General features: G+C 39.0%; 1 protein-coding gene across 2 annotated transcripts in view; it reads left to right on the top strand.

Annotated features, from left to right (window-relative positions):
* LOC114053477 (kinesin-like protein KIF6) overlaps positions 1 to 23,247 on the top strand; it is a 451,087-nt gene that overhangs the window by 309,518 nt on the left and 118,322 nt on the right. For both annotated transcript variants that reach the window (XM_027876576.1, XM_027876575.1), the window contains one exon: positions 15,500 to 15,608. In XM_027876576.1, the coding sequence (XP_027732377.1) occupies positions 15,500 to 15,608 (109 nt within the window). The remainder of the gene's footprint in view (positions 1 to 15,499; positions 15,609 to 23,247) is intronic.

The raw sequence follows: 23,247 nt of genomic DNA, 5'->3' as shown, positions 1-23,247 counted from the left end.
ATCTGGTTTCACTGTACTCAGAAATGTTGTGGGAGTGTTTCCAGTGGCATGCTGCCCCTGGGCTGCATGTTTGACACCCCTGGCTTAATGCATAGATTGTTAATGTGGAGTTCATGGATATACTCAAGAGCAATGAACTTGGATGGGGAAAAATACTTCTTTATTTCAGTTTAATCAGTTTTCCTTGGTAACCCTATACATACATTCAGATATAGGTATATAGTTTTATGCATTTACAAAAATTTTTCTGAGAAGGAATTGATGGGCTTCACCAGATTGCCAAAGGTGATCTGTGTTATCACACACATACACACACACACACACACACACACACACACACACACACACACACATACACACACAGAGTTAAGAACCCTTGGTCTAGGAGGGAAGGAAACTGAAGGTAAGAATGACTAAGGCTAAGGGAATCTCACCACTAGGAAATGAACAAGGAGCTGCTTTGAGCTAACAACTTCAGAAACTTAACTACAAGGCTGCTTTAAGAGCAGCCTTGTTGACTACATTTTTACCACAAAGCTGTCTAAGGCTGGAAGGAGTCATTATGTCTATAGGACTTGTAAATATTTTCCACCCAACTCACAAACTGGAATTGTGAAGTTCTTGTTTTCGTGACAGATCAAGAAGCTCCTATCCTTCAGTTTTTAAAAGATAAAACGCCACAAGCTTCTCTGAATCACTCTTGCTTTCTGTGGATTCAATCCTGATATATCAAGTTGGGAATTACCTAAAGGAAGGTGACCAAAAGCAGGAAATGTGCCCAGGACTCCCCGGAATGCCTGAATCTGATAGATAAGCCTGCCCACTAGTCTCTTCCCCTCACACATCAATTGATTTCTGTGTGAATGAAAAACCTTTAAGACCTAAATAAATGTGTAACTAATGACAGAATTTTAAGTACTATAACAGTAAGTGGGGAGGGGATTATTTGACATTAGGGAGATACTTCTCAAATTACACCATGCAGACAGTTACCCCTTTTCTGCCTTTATGTAAGATTGCTTCTGCTGAGAGATGTCAGGTGGGCATTTGAGGGCAAAATTAAATGAAGAGTAGAATTGTTATTTCCTTTGCTATAACACTGATTTGTTTTCTCCCCTTTTATAAATATTTCTGCATCTACACTATAGATTCATTTTAACTTCATCGCACAACCTAAGCATTATCATTATTGACTATCGATTAGCATTTCAAGAAAACATTCTCCTTTGATAAATGAAAACATTGAAGTTCAACCATTTGCCCCCAAGTTGCATAGCTAGTCAATGACAAAACCTGGATGGATACCCAGGCTTCCTGACTCACCAAGTACACATGTGGGATTAATAAAGTTTGACCTGTTAGGTAGTTGATTAAGCAAGCAAGATTCAAATCATCTTTTAAAAATCTTGTCATGCCTATTCTGGCATTTTGTGTAACAACTATGTATATTTACTGTCAAGAGCTCATGATTTATGAGGTACATCCTATTTTTGAGTCATCAGAAAGGAAAAGATGGAGAGATTAAATTGGAAGTCTTCTCGTTAAGCTTCCTCGTGACCCCAAATTGAACAATTAGGCTGGTATATTAGAGGATAAGAGTAGAATCCAAAAGGTCCCTGTTGTTGTTGTTGTTGTTGTTGTTGTTGTGGTTGTTGAGTCATTCAGTCACATTCAACTCTTCTTGACCCCTTGGATTACAGCACTCCAGGCCCTTCTATCCTCCCCTATCTCTTGAAGTCTGTCCAAGTTAATGTTCATTGTATCCATGACACCATCTATCTATCTCATCCTCTGCTGTCTGCCTTCAATCTTTCCCAACATCAGGGTCCTATCCGATGAGTCCCATCTTCTCATTATGTGGTCAAGTATTTAAGCTTCAGCTTCAGTATTTGACTTTCTGGTGAGAAATCTAATTAATTTAATTAATTTCTTTTAATATTGACTGATTTGATCTCCTTGCTGTCCAAGGGACTCTCAGAAGTCTTCTCCAGCACCACAATTCAAAAGCATTGATTCTGCAATGCTCAGTTTTCCTTACAGTCCAGCTCTCACAACCATACATTGCTATTGGAAAAACCATAGCTTTGACTATACAGAAGTTTGTTGGCAAGGTGATGTCTGTGCTTTTTAGTAGGGTGTCCAGATTTGCCATAATTTTCTTTCCAAGGAACAAGTGTCTTTTGATTTCATGGCTGTAGTCACCATCTGCAGAGATCTTGGAGCCCAAGAATCTAAAATCTGACACTACTTCCATTTCTTCTTCCTCTGTTTGCCAGGAAATGATGGGACCAGTTGCCAAGAATTTAATTTTCTTTTTTTATCTTAAGCTTCAGACCAACTTTTACATTCTCCTCTTTCACCCTCATCAAGAGGCTTCTCAGTTCACTTGATGGATACATGAGAGTGGTATCATCTGCATACCTGAGATTGTTATTTCTCCTGGAGACCTTAATTTGGGCTTTTGATTCATCCAGTCCCTACTGAGTTAGACATGAGTTCCAAATAGAATGGAATTGAATGAAAGAAAAACAGAGCAGTGTAGTTAGGGAACTAACCAAGAATGAAATGGAAAATGGAGGATATACACCAGAACTGCATGAAAGGAGGTGTCTCTCTTCTGCCCATCTACCTACAACTTCACCACGCAGAAAGAGGGTGGCCAGAGAACTCTCTCAAATTACATATCCCTTGTTCCTCTCCACCACCTCCATATTATGCCTAATTGTGAGTGCCATGAGCCACCTTATACTCAACCTCTAGGCTTATAGTTAGGAAGCCAGCCAGAGAGATTGTGAACATAGAATAAACTCCCATTTTTTTCTAGAATCCAAATAGCCAAAGAATTCAAACAATCAGAATGCTTTATTTATAATAATGATGACCAGGAGGCACTCCAAGATCTGAAAATCCTTCTTCATTCTTAAATTCTTTCAGTATAGTTTTCATACTACATTTTAATTCATAGACTATTGGCAATTAATATAACCTATGGTATTATTTGAGCAGAATGTTCATTTAATGCCATTCTATACAATTCTGAATACATGTAAATTTACTTTATCAAGTTGAATATGATCCCATCTTTCCTGATAATTATCCTGAAAAGTCAATGGGAACTAAGTCTGTATTTGTCATAACCAAGAGTTACTAATCAAATATTAGTGAAACTTTTAGTGAAACCCTTTCTCCTAACCACCACTACCACCACCTGGGGGGGGGGGGCAGTGAGGGGGAAGGTTCATTTCTGTTTCTGTTTCTTCACATTTGGCTTCTTTGTTTTCCCTAGATCAATACCACTTCCCACACTCATTCCTGGAAACACTTAAGTAATATTATTTGAGATGAAACTACATCTAAATATTTATTTCTCATTCTTTGGAGTTCTATTATCTTCATGCAACTCTCCACACTCAACTTTTGGAATAACCTTACTTATCAAGAAAAATTTCATATTCATTAGACAAATATTTACTGAGCATGAACTAGGCACAAGGAATGTTGATAGGGATTATGGGATTATTGATTGTGGGAAGTACAATGATTGATAAAAACATGCTGTCTTCCAGGACTTTTGCAGGCTCTTCAAGAGCAGGCTTTGTGCGTTTATACATCCTTTCTAGTAGCTGCAGTGATGTGCCCCAGTGGGTGTCTAAGTTTGGCATTTGATTAGGGCAGAACCCTAATTCTCTAGTCATGGTCTACGTAATACTTTCCTAATTTGTTTAAGGCAGCAGTAGGCATGACTCTTCCTTCACTTCATATTTTCAAATGATTTAGACTGGATACACTAACATTTGTCTCAAAATGGTTTACGGCTCTGCAGCTCTAGAGCTCTCCTGAGCTACTGTAATTCCTCATCACCAGCTGCCTATTGAACTGGATATCCAACTGGCATCTCAAACTCAAATATATCCAGAATGGAACTCATTATCTTTCCCCTGAAACCATCCTAACTTTCCTCATTCCATCAACAGCACAACCATCCTTTCAGTCTCTTAGATTCACAACCGTGGATTCATTTCCCACTCCTTTGCCCTCCTCACACCATGTGTTCATTCAGTTGCCAAATCTTGTCAAATCTACCAATACATTTCTTGTATCCATCCCATTCTCTCTGCTCACATAGACATCACCCTCATCCAGACCCTTATCACCTCTCCTCTGAGGTAACATAGTGTTCTCTGAATGGGTTTCCTCACCCAGGTTTCTCCCCTCTCCATTCTGTCCTCTGCAGAGTTGCCATGTTGTTCCTAAAGCACAGGTTTGACCATTTCGTTTTCCTGATCAAAAAGCTTCCGCGGCTCCTTTTTTACCTCTAGGATAAAATACAAACTCTTCTGTTTGGCCTTTAAAACCCTTTTGTGGGCCTTCACATTCTGGTTTCAGCTGACTTTCCCAGCCTTATTATACATTACTCTCTGTCATGCACTCTTTAGTCCAACCAAACTGCCCTTCTTGTCATTCCTCACATGACACTCCACCTGCTGTCTCCATGCCCTTCTACAGGGTGCCCTCCACACCTGGAATTTCCTTCCTCTTCACCAGTGCCTCTTATAAGGCTTTGCTTTCTTCAAAGCCCAGGTCAAACACCATTTTCTTCACAAGGCCTTTTCTCTTCACAAGGCCCAATCATTACTGCCACCTCAAAACAAATTAACTCGAATATATTTTAAGTGTTTTGAATATATTCATATGTGTGTATATATTGTGTATGTTGTCTCTGCACATAGGACATAATGAGGGCAAAGACTCTTTTGTGTGTGTGTGTGAATGTGTGTGAGAATAAAATGAATGTAAAAAAAGCATTTATTAAGTGGTCTCTATCACACGATGTACTAAGCATTGGGGATACAAAAACAAAAGAGAAACAGTTCTTGCACTCAAGGACCTTATATTCTCACAGGAGACCTCTGGGCAGAGAAGGGTATTTTGGGTTAGGAAGTCACAGGGATAGTAAGTGGAATGATAAAGCAGTTAAATTGATATGGTCTTTCCATAAGCAATGGTAGTATTGTTAGAATTATTGTTCCCAGAGCAAGAGGTGGAAAGCAGGGGACTGGGTGATAAATGTGAGCTCAGAAGGATGGATGGCAGGAAGATAGCCCGATTGAAGCATTCTTCTGATCTCATCTAATAACCGTGATCGTCTTTGACCACATTCCCTGTTATGTATGCTGACTCCTCCTGTCAATACTGCTTAGAAAGTTCTTACCTGATGTGTACTGGCTAATGCCCTGCACAGTGTCACAGTGTCTGTACTCTTGACCAAAAAGAAAAGTGTGATGTGGTAAGGTCAGCAAGCACCTCCTATAACCTCTAGCTCATCTTCTGGCCCCTCCACCCCTTTCCAGGCTAGCACCTCCTCTCAGCCCGTAAGAAACATGTGAGCATGTGCACACATTCACATGCATACACACATGCATACACAAATATGCATGCATGCACATATACATATAAAGATCAGTTGGACTCTGAAATAGAAGAGAAAACTTAGTATCATAGTAGATACTAAGACTCAGGGGTGAGGAACCTGTGGTCTCAAGGCCACATATGGCCCTCTAGGTCCTCAAGTTTGGCCCTTTGATTGAAACCAAACTTTTGTTCTGTGAAGTTTGGATTCAGTGAAAGGGCTACACTTGAGGATCTAGAGGGCCATATGTGGCCTTGAGGCCACAGGTTCTCACCCCCCCCCACTAAGTAAATGCTTTATTAATAATGCTAATTACCCTCTTTTTACCGCATTCCAATTTCTCAGTGTCCTTTCTAGTATTTGTAGATGTAATCTGACTGGATCTAAGTGTAGTGGAACATAGTGCTTTGTGATATCCGAGAAGTGAAAGTTCATTTCTAACTTGGGGGATCAAGTTTTGTGGGTGAGATGGCACATTTGAATTTGGTCTTGAGTGACTGATAGAAATTCAACAGACAGAGATAGGGGCTAAAGGGGATGCTAGGGCATTCCAAGCACAGATTGCAGAGGACATACTAGCGGTTGGGGGACGGAAGGAAACAATGAGTAGTTAATTTTTAAAATTTATTTAAATTTTTCCCAATTACATTAAAAACAATTTTAATATTCATTTTAAAAAATTTTGAGCTTCAAACTCTCTCCCTCCTCTTTTCCCTCCTTTAAAAGGCAAGCAATTTGATATAGGTTATACATGTGCAGTCATGCAAAACATATTTCCATATTAGCCATGTTACAAAAGAAAACACAGACAAAAAAAGAAGGAAAAGAAAGAAAAAGAAATTTTAAAAAAAATATATGCTTCAATCTGCATTCAGACTATCAGTTCTTTCTCTGGAGGGGGATAGCATTTTTCATCATAAGTCCTTTGGAATTGCCTTGGATCATTGTATTGCTGAGAATAGCTAAATCATTCACAATTAATCCTCATACAGTATTGCTGTTACTGTAAACAATGTTCTCCTAATTCTGCTCACTTCACTTTGCATCAGTTCATGTAAGTCTTTCCATGTTTTTCTGAGAGCATCCTGCTTGTCATTTCTTTCTTTCTTTTTTTTTTTAATTTTTAGGCAGTTGGGGTTAAGTGACTTGCCCAGGGTCACGCAGCTAGTAAGTGTCAAGTGTTTGGTCTGGGGCTGTATTTGAACTCAGGTCCTCCTGACTCCAGGGCCGGTGCTCTATCCACTGCACCACCTAGCTGCCCCCTACTTGTCATTTCTTATAGAACAATAGTATATCATCACAATTATATATCACACTTGTTCAACCATTCCTCAATTGATGGGTATGTTCTTTGCCATCACAAAAAGAGCAGCTTTAATATTTTCATGCATATAGGTCCTTTCCCCACCCCACCCCTTTTTTATCTCTTTGGGATACAGACCTAGTATGGTACTGCTGGGTCAAAGGGTATGGACAATTTTAGTGCGCTTTAGGCGTAGATCCAAATTGCCCTTCAGAATAGTTGAATCAGTTCATGACTCCACCAACAATGTATTAGTGTACCAATTTTTCCACATCCCCTCTAACATTTGTCATTTTCCTTTTCAGTCATATTAGCCAATCTGATAGGTATAAGGTGGTACCTCAGATTTATTTTAATTTGCATTTCTCTAATCAATAGTGATTTAGAGCCTTTTTTCATATGACTAGGTAGCTTTGATTATTTCATCTGAAAACCACTTATACATATCCTTTGACCATTTATCAACTGGGGAATAACTTGTATTTTTTATCAGTTTGATTCAGTTCTCTATGTATTTGAGAAATGAGGCTTCTATCAGAGAAACTTGCTATAAAATTTTTTCACAGCTATGATTGCTATGTATTTCCCTCCATCCTATTTTCCCCTTCTAACTGCCCTAGTAATTAAAAAAAAGTTCTTAGGAATTACAAGTACCATCTTCCCATGTAGGAATGTAGACAGTTTAACCTTATTGAATACCTTATAATTTCTCTTTTTTGTTTACTTCTCTTGAGTCTTGTATTTGAAAGTCAGATTTTCTATTCAGCTCTGATCTTTTCATCAGGAATACTTTAAAGTCTTCTATTTCCTTTGCCCTCCAAAATATCATATTCTAAGGCCTGTGATCCTTTAAGGTAGCTGCTAAATCTTGTGTTATCCTGACTATGGCTCTGTGGTATTTGAATTGTTTCTTTTTGTCTCCTTGCAGTATTTTCTCTTTGATCTGGGAGCTCTGGAATTTGACTATAATATTACTGAGAATTTTCATTTTGAGACCTCTTTCAAGAGGTGATCAGTAGATTCTTTCAATTTCTATTTTGCCCTCTGGTTCTAAAATATTAGGGCAGTTTTCCTTGATAGTTTCTTGAAAGATGATATCTAGATTCCTTTTTTTATCACGGCTTTCAGGTAGCCTAGTAAATCTTAAATTATCTTTCCTTGATCTATTTTCCAGGTCAGTTGTTTTTCCAATGAGATATTTCACATTTCTTTCTATTTTTTCATTATTTTCATTTTGTTTTATTGTTTCTTGATGTCTCATGGAGTCATTAACTTCTACTTGACCAGTTCTAATTCTTAAGGAATCATTTTCTTCTGTGAGATTTTGTATCTACTTTTCCATTTGACCGATTCTACTTTTTAAGGAGTTCTTTTATTTGGTGAATTTTTGTACATCTTTTTCCATTTGGCTAATTCTCCTTTTTAAGGAGTCCTTTTCAAGGAGTCCTTTTCAGCGGATTTTTGCACCTGTTTTTTTTTTTTTTAACCATTTGGCCTATTCTGGTTTTTAAGGTGTTATTTTCTGTAATTTTTTGGTGCCTCCTTTACCAAGCTGTTGATTTTTTTTTTTTTTTACTGATTTTCTTACATCACACTCATTTCTTTTCCCAGTTCTTCCTCCACATCTCTTATTTGATTTTTAAAATCCTTTTTAGTCTCTTCCAGAAATTCCTTTTGAGCCTGAGGCCAGTTTACATTTTTTCTTGAGGCTTTGGATAGAGCAGTTTTAACTTTGTTGTCTTCTCCTGAGTTTGTGTTTTGAACTTTCCTGTCACCATATTAATTTTTTATGGTCGGGGTTTTTGTTGTTGTTGTTGTTGTTGTTGTAGTTGTTGTTATTGTTGTTGTTTGCTCATTTTCCAGCCTATTTCTTGACTTTTAACTTTATGTTAAAATTGGGCTCTGCCTCTGGAGTGGAGAGGGCACTGTCCCAAGCTTCAGGGTTTTTATGCAGCTGTTTTCAGAGCTAGTTCCAGGGATCTGTCATTTTTCAGGTCTTTCAAAGTGTCATGATCTAAGGAGAGGTGTGTTTACCAGTCTCCTGGCCTGTGCTCTGGTCTGTGAGCATTCTTTTCTAACCTGGAACTCTGACCAGGGTCCCTTGCTCCCCTGAAGCTGCATGTTCTGGTGTGCTAGTGCTCTTCCTCATGTTGGGACTGTGACCCAGGACTGCACCCTAGATCTGCATATGGGCAATGCAACAGAGGCTTGTACCTAGTGCCAGCAAAGGGACCCTTGTTATCGCCTTCTAACCAGTTATCTGACCCCCTTCCCATCTGTGAGCCGAGAATTCTAGAAGCCACTGCTGCCAATTCAGTTGCTCCCAGGGCCTGCTGCTCTCTTGCCTGGGTGTTGCCTCTACTCTCACCAAAATACAACACACCTTTCCTGCCAAACTTTTAGGTTGTCTTGTGCTGGAAAATTGCATCACCCACCCTTTTTTGGGTTCTGCTGCTCCAAATTCATTTTGAGGTGTTATCTGAAGTTTTTTGGAAAAGAACGTAGGGTAGTTCAGGTGAGTTCCTTCTTTTCTCCACCATCTTGGCTCTGCCTGAACAGTTAAATTTAACTGGAACATAGAGTCCTCACCTGGACCAGTACACTCCATACCATACCTCCAGTATCTATGCCCCCAGTCCCTGAGGAAATTAATCTGTTCAACCTTGCAACCCTTGCCCTGTAGCTGAGCAATATTGACTATGATGAAGTCAGTGCAAACCTACCTCTTCCACTATATCTAGCTGGCCGCAAACCACTATTACATGTTTCACATCTTATCTAGCCATCCTTACCATCAGGCTATTTCCATTAGTAGAAGTAGTTCAGGACCTTATGCCCAAGAGCCCCAGGAATAGCTGCTTCATCCAGACCAATAGCCCTGCTTCTAGGCTGCCACCTCAGCCATTATTCATGGAACCAACCCCTATGGAGAAGGTATCCTCTCTCCTGCCACCAACCTCTTGCCTCCAACCAACTACCAACAACAGGCAGGTAAACCCAAGGTCCCCGGGAATATCAATGCTGCCCTCAGACCATCAGGTCTACTTCCATCCCAGCCCCCAACAGTTGTCATCCAGGGAAGGAACCCCTATGGAAAAGAGGCCTGCCATCCTAGCCACCAGCAACCCCAAATATCAAACAACTGTGACTGATAAGAAGATAAGGCCAAGAACCCTAGGAATAGGAGCACTCCCTAGGCCATGGGCCCTACTGCCATTATAGTCCCCAACACCTATCCACCATTGGACCTGTCACACCAACACCAACTGCCACCCCTGGAGCAGGCAGGTTAGCCTAGCAAAAGCACTAAGCACCCTGAGAAAAGAAGGCATCATGGGTGGGGCAGTCGAATTACTACCACTGCCTTGACCAATACCTTCCCTCTGACCCCAGTGGAGACAACCTAAGACCCTGTGCCCAGAAATCTCACTCACACCACATACTCTACACCCACATTCATCATCCAGAGCACAGACCCCTTTGGAGGATGGCTCACTGCCCTTGCCACCACCACTGTTGACCAACTGCCACCAACAGGCAGGTAAGCCCAAGAGCCCCAGGAATAGTCAGACCCCTGCCCCCAGGTCACTAGTTGTTTTTCTAGCCTATCCCAGCAGCCATTGTCCATGGAAGCAGTCTTTGTGGAAGGGTCACTGCCTCCAACCTCCTAGGCAGCCTCAACTACTGAAGACCCAGAAAAGAATGTTCTCACTCCCAAAGTCCTTGATGCCATCAAATAGTTCCACACCAAAAATAGGATATTATTTAACTAATGGAAATGATGCTGAAGAAGATACATTACCATCTGCTTTGCTACTGCATCCTAGGACCACTGGGCCATGTCCATCTGACATGCAGTTGAAATCTCCAGTGTGTGTTGTCTCCCCCATTAGAATGTGAACTCCTTAAAAACAGGGATTATTACTGTTCTTCCACAGCATTTTGCATAGTGTTTTGCCATGTAATAGGCACCTAATAAATGCTTTTTCATTCATTCTTGCCATCTGCCCTCATCCATGGCTCTCCCCCTTTTGCTGTCCACCCAGTAGTCAAATTGATGGGGTTATTGTTCATATCCATTGATTGTCCTATGGATCTACTCACGCCTTCCTGTGACTCCCCATGTCAAAATGCCCTTCCCTGACATCCACTCCCCTGTATATACTGTCTCTCCCTATGAAAATGTAAGCTCTTCGAGGGCGGGGATTGTCACCCTTTTTGTATTTGTAGCCCAGCACATAGTACATTGCCCAGTACCTAATAAGCTCTTAACATAGTAGAGTTTTCTCATTCCAGATAAAGTTGGAAAAGTGGGGGTAACCCCAGTTGGTTTTGGGCCTTGCATTCTCATAGTTTAGCAGCTAAGGAGTTTTGCCTTTATCTATGATCTGTAAGCAGTCATTTGAAAGCTCTGAATAAAGGATGCATCATGATTAGATACAGACACAGAAATCATGTGTACAATGAATTGGAGGAGGTTGAGAGGTGAGGAAACTAGTTAGAAGCCAGTCCAGCCAGGACATGATGAGTGTCTTAGTAGAGGTCATGGCAATAAGGGTAAAAAAAGAGGGGACATATGTGAAAGATATGGTGAAGCTCACAGATCCTGACAATTGATTGGATATAGAAGGTAAGGTAGAAGAAGGGATCAAAATGATATCAAACCTTTGATCATAGGTGAATGTTGCTGGTGGTTCCATTGACAGAAGAAGACAAATCAGGAAGAGGAGCAAGTTTGGAGAGGAAAAATAATTTCAGTTTAGAACCTAATGAGTTTTAGTTTGATAGTACATCCAGGGAGAGGTTTCCCATGTATGGCTGTGAGAGTTGAAGCTCTAAATATAAATGTAATTTACAAGGAAGAGACTGCAGGACCAGAAGAGAAGAGGACTAAAGACAAAACCAGTTTCTTTCCCCAACTTTCCACTACTCGACTAACTTAAGGACCATTGAGCTAGTGCTAGTCATAGTTGGCAAAACACAAGCTAGCAATATGTGAGAGAATGTTGCCACATTCAAACTCTAAACTCACAGTTCCCATTGTGTTACATGACGCAGTGGAAATAACACTAAACAAAGAAAGAGCAGTTGGACTAGATCAATACATGGAGGATTGATTTTCATGCCATCCAAAAAAGGCAAAAATACCAAAACAATTGGGAAAAAATCCTGGTCATTAAATATTTACAAAATGGAGGATTAAGATGGTATTAATAACCACCGACCCATATGCCTACACTCCTATTTCTACACAGTTTTTATGTAAGCTCCACTTATATTGAGGACATCTTTTATAAAGGTAGGAAGAAGGAAATAAACAGACTTTTGCAATGATACTCTACAATAGACAACTTCCTTCAGGTCACAGAATTGACTGAAAGATGCATATTGTGCTTAAAATTTGTTGACTATTTTTTAATTGATTCAGTAGCATATGGATTGAGAAGTCTTAGAAATACCTTTCCAAAGCCAAGTGCCCACACAAGACACTTCAAGACACACACCTGAGTTCAACTAATTAATAAAGGACAGCAATCCCAAAATGCAGGAGGACTCCAGGAATGAAACATCTGACCAGCCTTCTCCACAATGTCATCTCCTCTGTGACTGGTGGGAAGCAATTTGGTGGCCCCTCACCTAGGTTCCAACCTGATTTTACAGGACCTCTTCTCTTTCCCAAGGCCCTCCCAGAGGAAGCTTTTCCTTCCACCTCCTATTGTGGAGGGAGCTAGTCCCTCCATCTACTACTTTAGGCAATAAATTGTACGTTGTTTGGTTAGGTTAGATACACATTGGGAAAAGGAATTAGTCTCCTAACTCTTAGGAGAGGGAATGTTGATGGATAGTAGAGTCAATTTGATGAGCTATGGAGAGTCAGGTCTAAAGTGGTCAGTATATTAAGTACCCCTAAAATACAAGCTATTCAGTGTTTTTCTCCTGTGGTCTATTCTTCCAATTCTTACAAAAACCCTTCCTCATGTTCACCCCCTCCTTGAGTATGTGGTACAGATGTGAAGACTATACTAATCATTGTCTGTTTGCTTCTCATTGAAAGAGGGTGGAGTGTCTTTGTGTGTTTCACCATTCAGACATTCTTCATGGTGCTATTTTTATCAATGATAATCATTAAATTGTTGTCAGCTGGGTGCATTCAGCTGTCTTACCCAGAGGCAGACATGATGTGAGGGAATGTCTTTTTTTTTTCCTAGGGAGGGATAAAATAATTTTTGTTCTGTTTGAAAGCTGTTTGGTGGAGTCCCAGAGTGTCACCAATTGGAGTTGGCCCTTGATTCCCTCTCCCACAGGTAGTCAGGACAAGATCTACTCATGAATACAACTCTAGCCACAGTCTTTAACCTGTTACACACCAGGGCTGGCTTTCTCCATGGGACAGGAGATAGATATTGCTAGAGAAGATAATGCTACAGGAACATCCTCAAGGATTCAGTCAACCAATAAACATTTATTAAGTGCCTACTATTTGCCAGGCACTGTACTAAATGCTGGGGATTCAAGGAAAGGCAAAAGACAATCCCTCCTCTCAAAGAGCTCATAGTCTAATAGGGGAGACAGCATGTGAACAACTTTATATAAATAAGCTCTGTACAGGATAAATTAGAGATAATCAACAGAGAGAAGGCCTCAGCATAAGGGAGATTAGAAAGACTTCTTCTAGAATGTGGAATTATAGCCTATACTTGAAGGAAGCCAGGGAGTTGAGGAGAGAGAGAATTCCAGACATTGGGTGAAAATGCCCAGAGGTGGAGTGTCTTCCATGAAGAACAGCAAGGAGGCTTATGTTCCTGAATCACAACACTGGAAAAGGGGAGGGGAGTATGGTTATGAAGGGTAGTGAATACCAAACTTTATGTTTGATCTTGAAGGTGATAACCACTGGAATCTGTTGAGTAGAGGCATGACTTGGTCAGAGCTGGGCTTTGGGAAGGTCCCTTTGGCAGCTAACTAAAGGGTAGACTAGAGTGGGTAGAGACTTGTGGCAACCAGTAGGCTATTTCAATAGTCCAAGTACAAATTGATGAGGATTGATGAATATAGGTAAATTTAAACATTTCACACAATTGTCAGAATTCCCTTAACTCTGTATTGGCTTGAAGCTCTTGCTTCTAAATACTGCAGTTAAAGACCTAGGGCTCTTGTATGCCTTATTCTTCAAGAAAGGGCTAAACTCAATCTCATTTCCCACAGTGACATTTAAAAAGTTTGAGAGACACTATTTCTGAGTAATTAATCATTTTATTAATAATGCTAGCATTTTATGAATAAAAGGAATGGTCATTTGGCCATCTCTCTTTGACCAAAGATTACTCATGGCAGTGGGCTTACAGTTTATATGCCTTGGAAGAGTGAGTGTTCCTGAAGGTGGGAATCAACTGTGATTGGTTGACAATTAATGAGAGAATTAATATTATAATGAGAGTTGGGTTTATTCCAATGAGAGTCTTGGAGTACCTGATACTGAGCACCCAAATCTTGGGCAAAGAGATTTATCAATTTCCATATTACCCATCTGACAAAAAGGAGAATCTATATTTTCCTAGACCTCTCTGAGTAAATACAATGAACAGGAATCCACGCATTCGCTTAAACTTAGACTTTCTTTACTGTCTTTGATGAGATCTTAGCCTGGGTAAGTCTTTGCCCAAGCTTTCCCACACAGGTTGATTTCTGGATTAGTAAGTAGAAAAGGGGAAACCTGGATATTACATGAAAGAGAGAAATAATATTTCTCTCACCACCCAGCTGCATTCCTGTGGACTGGACTCTACCATGCCCAGAGAAGTCTCATCATTAGGAAACTCATTATCCTGTGAGATTGCATTGATGTTGCTACTCACCAACTCATCAATTCCCTTGATATCTTCAGTTCCTCTCTGACTGGAAGACTAAAGGATAGAACAGAGAATTCCTCTCAAAGCCTGAATTTAAAGGGTGTTCCCAGGCCAACCATATCTTCATTCTCCATCCAGCTGTACTCCTTTGGACCAGGTCACATCATGCATCTGCACAGGGTGCCTTCTCTTCCCCTCTCAATCCCCTTCTTCAGCTTCCTTTTATGTATTGTCTTCCCCCATTGTATTGTGAACTCAAAGGCAGGGACTGGTTTTCTTTCTTTCTTTTTTTTTTTTTTGTATTTGTATCCCAAGCACTTAGCACAGTGCCTAGCACATAATAGGTGTTTAAGAAATGTTATAGTTATAGTCTCCCACTCAAATTTCCATTTTAATGATCATTTATTTCCCTACCATTTACCTGGAAATGTATAGGGAAAGTAATAGGAAACCAGGATTGGGTTATGAAAGGAAAATGAGGGGGAGGGATGAAGCGAGATGTGGCACTAAATTGAAATGAAAACATATATTTTAGATATTTCCTGCCATCTAATGTTTAGAATTTTCATTTTTGTTGTGGTCATATTGCTTCCTTTAACCAGATGTTCTCCCCCAAACCTGGTAAACTCAAGAACAAATAAAAATCTAGTGAGTACAGTAGATGAATCAAGAGGCTTTTATAGTGGCAGGCACTGGACTAAATGCTTGGGGATGCAACAACAAAAACTGAACAGCCCTCATCCTCAAGAAGCCATCCTAGCTATATATTCTATGCCCCGTGAAAGTAGCTTTGGTCCAAGAACCCTAGGTTTGGTATGGAGCCTTATGACTGCAGGTGTCTCAGAACCACTGGCTGCTTCAGGGTTTTTCCTGAATTGCTAATAAAATTTGATCCTCTTCCTGAGGCTAAAGAGATCTTAATGTGTCTCCAAACAGGAAAGAAAGAAGAGATGTCACTGGGACGGCAGGAGGCTTTTGAAATCTTCAAGCAGGATCATGCTGATAGTATTACAATTGAAGACAACAAACAGATTTTAAGACAGAGGTAAGACTAGCTCTGCAAATCATTTCTCCTTTTGGGCCTGGACGTTCCTGGTAGAAGGAAACATGCGATTGTATTTTGCCTGGTCTGCACAACCCAACTAGGAGAAGGAATAATGTGCTGTTTCAATTTAACATAATTAATATTATCTTAAACTGTTCTGTGGTAATTTCATATGTCGAATCTTTATCTTCCTTAATAAAATTATAAGGTAATTGAGGTCAGGGGTCATATTAACAGGCAATTCTGCTTTTATATCTGCTTACCACATGGTGGAGGGCATTCTCAGTTCCCTCTACCTATCCTCAAGTGTACACACTCCAGCTTGTCGAATGTCCATCCTAAGATGTGGTAACTTCACTTAAAAGAATCCTTCAGATGTGGTTTAACACAGGCAGAATACAATGGAACTGTCACCTCCCTTATTTTGTCCAGTATATAATGAGACAGCCTAAGATCACATTCAGTTTTGGGGCTCCCCTGTCATATTTGTGGTCCCTTGTGAGTTTGCTGTCCATGAAAACTCTCGTGTCCTGGAAACTGTGAACCTATTATGATGGCACACCACATCTGTTTCTTCATGGTAGTAGAGTTCCCTTTTATTTATGTTACTGTGAATTATTCAGTTATTAAATATTACATAGTTATAAATACTTAAGCCAGGAGAGTCAGAGGAAATTCTTTCATTTCTAAATAAATATCCGTGCACACCAGAGAGAAATTTATATATGCGAAATGCAATAGGTATGTATGTAAAGATGATTTCTAACCACCATCTTCATGAATAGTAAATGAACTTTTAGTTGTTTCTCTAGTAGTGAGAATAGACTACTTACATCTGTACTTTCTCATCCATTCTCTCTAACAGGAGTATAGGCTGAGATTGGGAAATAGGATTTTTGTGTAGCATTAAAAAAAAAGTTTCCTAGCTATTTTTGTTGTTGTTCAGTCATTTTGATTGTGGCTGACTCTTTGTTGACTGACCTTCACTCCAGGGTACTACTTACATCGGCCTCTACCATTACAGTACTTCAAGGTTTGAACTCCCCTTCAAAGGAGAATGAACTTGGGGTTGCTAGAGAGGCAACCTCATTTCCCAAGAGACCTGTATTATCTAAATAGTTCAGGGTAGTAACAGTAAGCAACATCCAGAATTTTTATCATATCATGGCCTTGTCCCTTGTTTCTTCTCCAGGTCTGAAGCCACATGCTCAAATCCTTTAAGAGGATGGTGCTATCCAGAGATTCCTCCTTTTCTTTCCAGAGGTCTGAGTCCCAAGATCTTCTTTCCAAGAGGATAGTGATTTCAAGGCACATATATCCCTTCCCATCTTTTCTTTATAGAAAACTGGGATTTAGGAGCCCCCTTCTATATTCAAGAGACTAGGTCATGTGGCTCCATGTTCTCCTGGAGTCATGTAGTTGAGTGGGCCTCCCCCAGCCTCTTTTAGCCACCTCTTGGGGCACATGGTTAAGAACAAATGCAATTGCAACATGTCTCTGTCTCAGTTCTTGCCTCCCTATGGCTATCATTAATGGCTCGCCTGGGAAGGTCATGAAGATTCACACTCCAGGGTTCAGTTTCTACTCTTAACCTTTGCATAGTTCTCTCTCTATGATTTCTCTGTCCAAATCTCCTCTCTAACTATTCTTTCTCCCTAAATCTCTCCAGCAAAAAGGAATGACTTTGGCCCACAATAAGAGGCAATTATTCATCTTCAATGAGATGGGAATAGGTTGGCAAGCACCTCGGCACAGATGTCCTCAATCCTTTTAATGAAGATTTTAATTGGCATATCCATAGCCTCCACAGGAAGATGCCTTCCCTATACCTTCATCAAGTTAATCATATTCTTCTGATCAACCCTCTACCACTCAACCCTTTCTTATGGTTCATCTACATTTTCATTTTGTTCTCTCTAATCAGGAGTATTTTAAAGCGACAGTAGAAAACTAAAAGTTTAAACATGATGACTATAGAGGTGTTTAATATAGCTGTTCAAATTTTCTTATGCTAATTTACCATGATAGACACTAAGCTGTATAAGCTCTGATCAGTCAGTAAGAAAGTCGAAGAGAATTTGAATAAAGGCTGTCTCTCCTTTTTTAGACTTTATGCCATTAAATCTGACTTGAGAAATTTAAATACAGGTACAGTACAGAAGCAGGACACAAAGTAGGTTATAGTGTCAGGACATAAAGTAGGTTTGATTTAGAAAACATTGTAGTGGCAGGTCTCAGAGAGTGATCTGGAAAGAAGCAAAAGGTTAGAGCAGAGGTTAGGAAGTGTGGTTTTGATAAGTGAGGTGACACCTGGTCAGTTGCTTCTATCATTCCTGCCTACAAGATTATCGTGAAGACTCTGATATCATGCATCTCATTTGTTGTCATCAGTCTTTATAGCTATATTATTAGCTATAAGCTACTATTGCATAGAGAGGGTAGGTGGGGAATGGAAAGCATTGACTGACTCTAGATCTCTGACAAGGAGATATCTAAGAGATCATAAACAGAATAATTGTTGTTCATCTTTCATTTTGAAAGGATCAATGACATCACAATGTGATGGGTGATGTCTTGACTTGCTCATCAATTGGATTTAAATGAGGCAGAGTTGCATAAAGCTATCACACTTACTCTCTCTTCCAGAGTCATTGAAGTCCAATGTTAGGACAAAAGTCAAGATGATTGGCGATGGCCCAGGAGGCAGTGGATGACCTTGGTGTCTTTGATATTTAACAAAGCTCTAAGTGCCCCACAGTGTCGCCTTCATGGCCATTGAAACAAATTGTTCTTATCCACCCATTCTGCTGGGAAAAGTCTCCAGAATAATTATAACATTAATGGTAGATTTGTGGACCTGTAATTTCATTATTGTGAGCAAGATGGGAACTTCTTCCACTCTATGTAGATCAGAAATACCTCGGTAAGCTATAGTTTTAGAGAGCTGTCTATGCCACTGAAATATTAAGTGGCTTGTCCATGGTCACACAGCAAGTCTGTACCAGTAGTAGGTCTTAAACTCAACCTTCTTGAACAAGGCTACCCATCTAACCATTGACCAACAATGCCTCTTTATAACAATAATAGTAAAAACGTACTCTTCTCTCTGGTGACGCTGGCCTCCTAGCTGTTCTACAAATAAGACATTCTATCTCACAACTCTGGACATTCTCTCTGGCTGTTCCCCATGCCTGGAATGCTCTCCCTTCTCCACTCTGACTGCTAACTTCCCTGGCTTCTTTCAAGTCCCAACTAAAACCCTATTTTCTACAGGAAGGCTTCTCAACCCCTCTTAATTCCAGTGCCTTCCCTCTGTTACTTCCTACTTATCCTGTATATAGCTTGCTTTGGGGGAAAAGTCTCCCCCACCCCATTAGATTTTAGGCTTTTTGAGGGCAGGACTATCTCCTGCCCCTTTTTGTATCCCCAGTGCTTAGCACAGTGCCTGGCACATAGTAGGGGCTTAATAAATGTTTAATGAATTAATGGCTAACATTTGTAGAATATTTTAAGGCTTACAACTTCCAGTTAAGTAAAATAGCAGCATGAGAGTTTGTAGAGGTTCCCAGATTGCCAATACACAAAGCAGCAAATATCTGAAAGATATGGAGAAGGGATAAGGAAAACCACAGAAAAACACAAGAAAACTCCTCCAGTCCAGAAACTCAAAAAAAAAAAAAAAAGAATGCAAGAAGTAGCAGAGTCTAGAAGTCAGCTAAAGTCCTAGTGAACAGGTTTGAAGTTTTTGAGCAGTAGGAGAAATAAATGACCCTAGCCCTGGCATGTCAGAAGAACAGCAAGGGACAGATCCTGCCACCATAGGTCACTGTGCAAGGAGTCAGGACTCACATGAGAACTCCTCAGTGCACTAGGAGCCAGAGCAGGAGATAAGGTCAGCTCAGTGCCTGAGTACCCACACTAGTGAGCTTTGCAAGAGGCCTAAACCCAGGGTGATTACAAGCATCTGACTGGGTCTTATCAAGACTACAGCAGGAGATAGAGCTAACTCCTAATTAGGGAGTTTGCAAGTTTGCAAGAAATAGGAAGAGATGTATTAAGGCCACTGCCTGCAGTGAATCACTGGAAGATTGAGTCAGGAAACAGGACTGAAGAAGAGAATGAGGCTTAGTCCTCCACCTCAACCATAATGACAGTAGAAGTAGCAGCTAGACTATAGAGGGGACAGGACCAAATAGGTATTGCTCAACCTATCCAAGAGTTCTAGAGGGAGTGGAACCTGGCCCTACAAAAAGTTCCAGTCTAAGAACTCGAGAGCAAAAAAAAAAAAAAAAACATAATAAAAAGATACTATAGGTTAAGAAAAACCCAAGAGGCAAGCCCAAAAGAAGTGAATAACTTCACAGCAAGTAGGGAGAGATGCTCAGAGGGGAAAAAAATGGCCACAACAATAATTGGAAGAAATGAAACAAGAAATAAAGAGTAAAATTAAAACTGAAATTAGAGCTCATGAGGGGAAAAAATGGAAAGGGAATAAATAGCTTAGGACAGGAGGTTTGAAACCTTACCCAAGTAGTAGACACCATGAAGAAATAGAATGAAGCAATCAGAATTCAGTGACTACATGAAAAAACAAGAAATATTGGAACAAAATTAAAAGATTTAAAAAGTAGAAGAAAATGTAAGCTTTCTTCTATCAAAAACAGCCAATCTAGAAAACAGTTTCAGAAGACGTAATTTAATAATCATTTAACTTCCTGAAATGCATGACCAAATAAAACTGGATATCTTATTTCAAGAAACCAAAGGAAAATTTCCCAAATCTTTTAGAACAAGAGGGACAAGTAAATACAGAAAGACTATATTAGTAATCTCATGAAAGTAATCCCAAACTGAAAGAAAACATCCAGGAATGTCATAGCTAAAATTCAGAGCTTCCAAGTTAAAGAAAAAAATATTTCAAGCAGCCAGAAAGAGTTTAGGTACCAGGGAAGCACAGAGAGGATCACAAAACTATGCTGCAACTACTACAAAGGAGAGATAATTTGGGAATATGACATTCCAAAAGACTAAAAGATAGAGGCTTACAATAAAGAATATGACCTGAAAGCTGAATATAATTCTATAGACAGAAAATAAACTTAACATAATAGAGGACTTTCTAGCCTTCATAATGAAAAGACCAGAGTTGAGTGAAAACGTTGGCACGTTAACACAAAAATCAAAGGAAACTTATGAATTACATTTGGGAAATTTCAGGGGCCTAAATGGTGATATGGTTCTTATGTTTTAATAGGTGGAAAAATAACAAATATTTCTTCAGAATCATACTCTTCTCAAGGGACATAGAAGGAGTTAAGTAAGACAAACCTAGAGACTGAGTTTGGTTTTATTCTATTTTATTGGTTTTAAGAGGTGAAAGAAATGAGAGGGAAAAATAAATGCACTAAGGAAGAAATGAGGAGAAAGGGGGAGGTACTCACAATTTTGTATAATTGGTATGCACTAGAATATTGTACAAAAATGGAGAAAGATGTGCAAGGAGCAGGAATCTTATGAAATGCACTTTTATCTAGCCACACACAATATTTTTTTGTGTAAAAATGCATGAAACACAACAAATGAGCAGGACTGATGAAGGGGAGAGTGTCCAAGTCAAAGAGATAATAGTCACAAGCAAAACAAACTTTAGCTTCAGAAGGTGAATCCTAAAGCAGAGATTAAAAAGTAAGAAAATGCAAAAACTAGAAATTGCCATCTGGGATCAGGGAGGGGAAGAGGAAGAACAGGAACCAACCAATCATAGACTACTAGTGTTGATCAGATTCCTTCTCTTTCTCCACTCCCTTCTAATATTCAAAGAGGAGGACAGGAAAAAGAAAAGACAAATATAAGATATTGTGGAAGGAAATTCTCAATTAACAATCATAACCATGAGAGTGAATAGGATGAACTCACCCATAAAACAAAAGAGGCTAGCAGGATAGATTAGAAAGCAAAATCCAACAATATATTATTTATAGGAAAAACATTTGAAGCAAAAATATTCATGCACAGTTCAAATGAATAGCTAGAACAGAATTTATTATGCCTCAAATGAATAAAAAAGAGTGGCAATCATGATCTCAAATAAGGCTACAGTAAAAACAGGGTTAAAAGTGTTAAGCAGAGAAACTCCATTGTGCTCGTCAATGTATCATAAGTAATGAAATAATATCAGTATTTAATATAAATATGCACTGAATGTCATAGTATGCAAATACTTAAGGGAAAATTCAAATTATGGAGAAAATAGGTAGCAAAATCATAATAGTTGCAAACTGATATGTACCCCATTCAGATCTAAGCAAATCCAATGAAAAGATAAATAAGAAATTAAAGACCTGAGTAGAATTTTAGAAAAAGTAGATAGGATAGTTCTCTGGAGATTACTGAAAAAGCAGTGGCTTTGTGTTTAGATACCCTCAGTTTAAATCCCACGTCTGATGTGTGCTATCTCTGTGACACTGGGCAAATTGCTTAACCTCCCTGGGTCTATTTTCTGACCTGTAAAATGAAGGAATTGTATTAGCTAGCTTTGGAGGTCCCTTTCAGTTCTAGATCTGTTATTCTATGAATGGGAATAGAAAAAATATATGTATTTCCAAGTGAGATGTGGAACTTTTACAAAAATTGCCCATGTGCTAGGGCACAAAATCAAACAGATGCAGGAATATTAAACATTATTTGAAGGAAGAATTCAAACTTAAATGGAGACTAATTTAACCCTAAAAAATATGTGGATCAAAGAACAAGTCATAGGAAAAAAATAGACAATTTAGTCCAAAAAAAAATGACTGCAATGAGAAAATATACCAGAACTTTTGGAATAAAGCTGAAGTAGTCCTTAGAGGAAAAATTATACCTCCAAACACTTTTATCAACAAAGGAAAGAAAGAACAGATCAGTGAATTGGGCATGCAACTAAAAAAAAAAACTACAAAAGCAAGAAATCAAAAAACTCCAATTAAACTCAAAAATACTGAAAATCAAAAAAGAAATTAACTAAATTGAATTAAAAAAAGAATTCATAAAACTAAGGGCTGGTTGAAAAAAACTAGTAAAGTAGAATCTGCAAAACTGGTAAAGGAAAATGAAACTAGAGGCTGGTTTAAAAAAAAAAAACTAGTAAAGTAAAATCTGATTTCTTTAAAGAGGAGGAAAACTAATCTGCCAGTATAAAAAATAAAATACAGAATTCACAACACATGAAGAGAAAATAAAAGAAATTCTTTAAAAGTATTTTGTCCAATTCTACAACAACAAAATTGATAATTTGAATGAAGTGGGTGAATGCTTAAAAAATCTGAAATACTTAGATTAAGAAAACAAGAAAGAGAAAATTAAATAATGTACTCTCAGGAAAAAAAAAATTGAATGAACCATAAAGGAACCCCCAAAGAAAGAACCCTGGACCAGATGGGTTTCTAAGTGACTTCTATCAAACATGTAAAGAACAAGCAATTCCAATTTTATAAAAATTATGTGGAAAAATCAGAAAAGAAGGAATGTAAAATCATTCTATGAGATAAGTGTGGTTCCAATACTTAAACTAGGGAGAGATAAAGCGGAGAAAGAAAACTATAGACCAAACTCTCCTAAAGACTATTGATGGAAAAATATTAAAATATAGCAACTTGTT

Source organism: Vombatus ursinus, unplaced genomic scaffold, assembly GCF_900497805.2.
Source record: "Vombatus ursinus unplaced genomic scaffold, bare-nosed wombat genome assembly UNPS02014811.1, whole genome shotgun sequence".
NCBI classification, from domain to species: domain Eukaryota; kingdom Metazoa; phylum Chordata; class Mammalia; order Diprotodontia; family Vombatidae; genus Vombatus; species Vombatus ursinus.
Note: the sequence above shows the minus strand (reverse complement) of the source record. Positions and strands in the feature narration are given on the sequence as shown.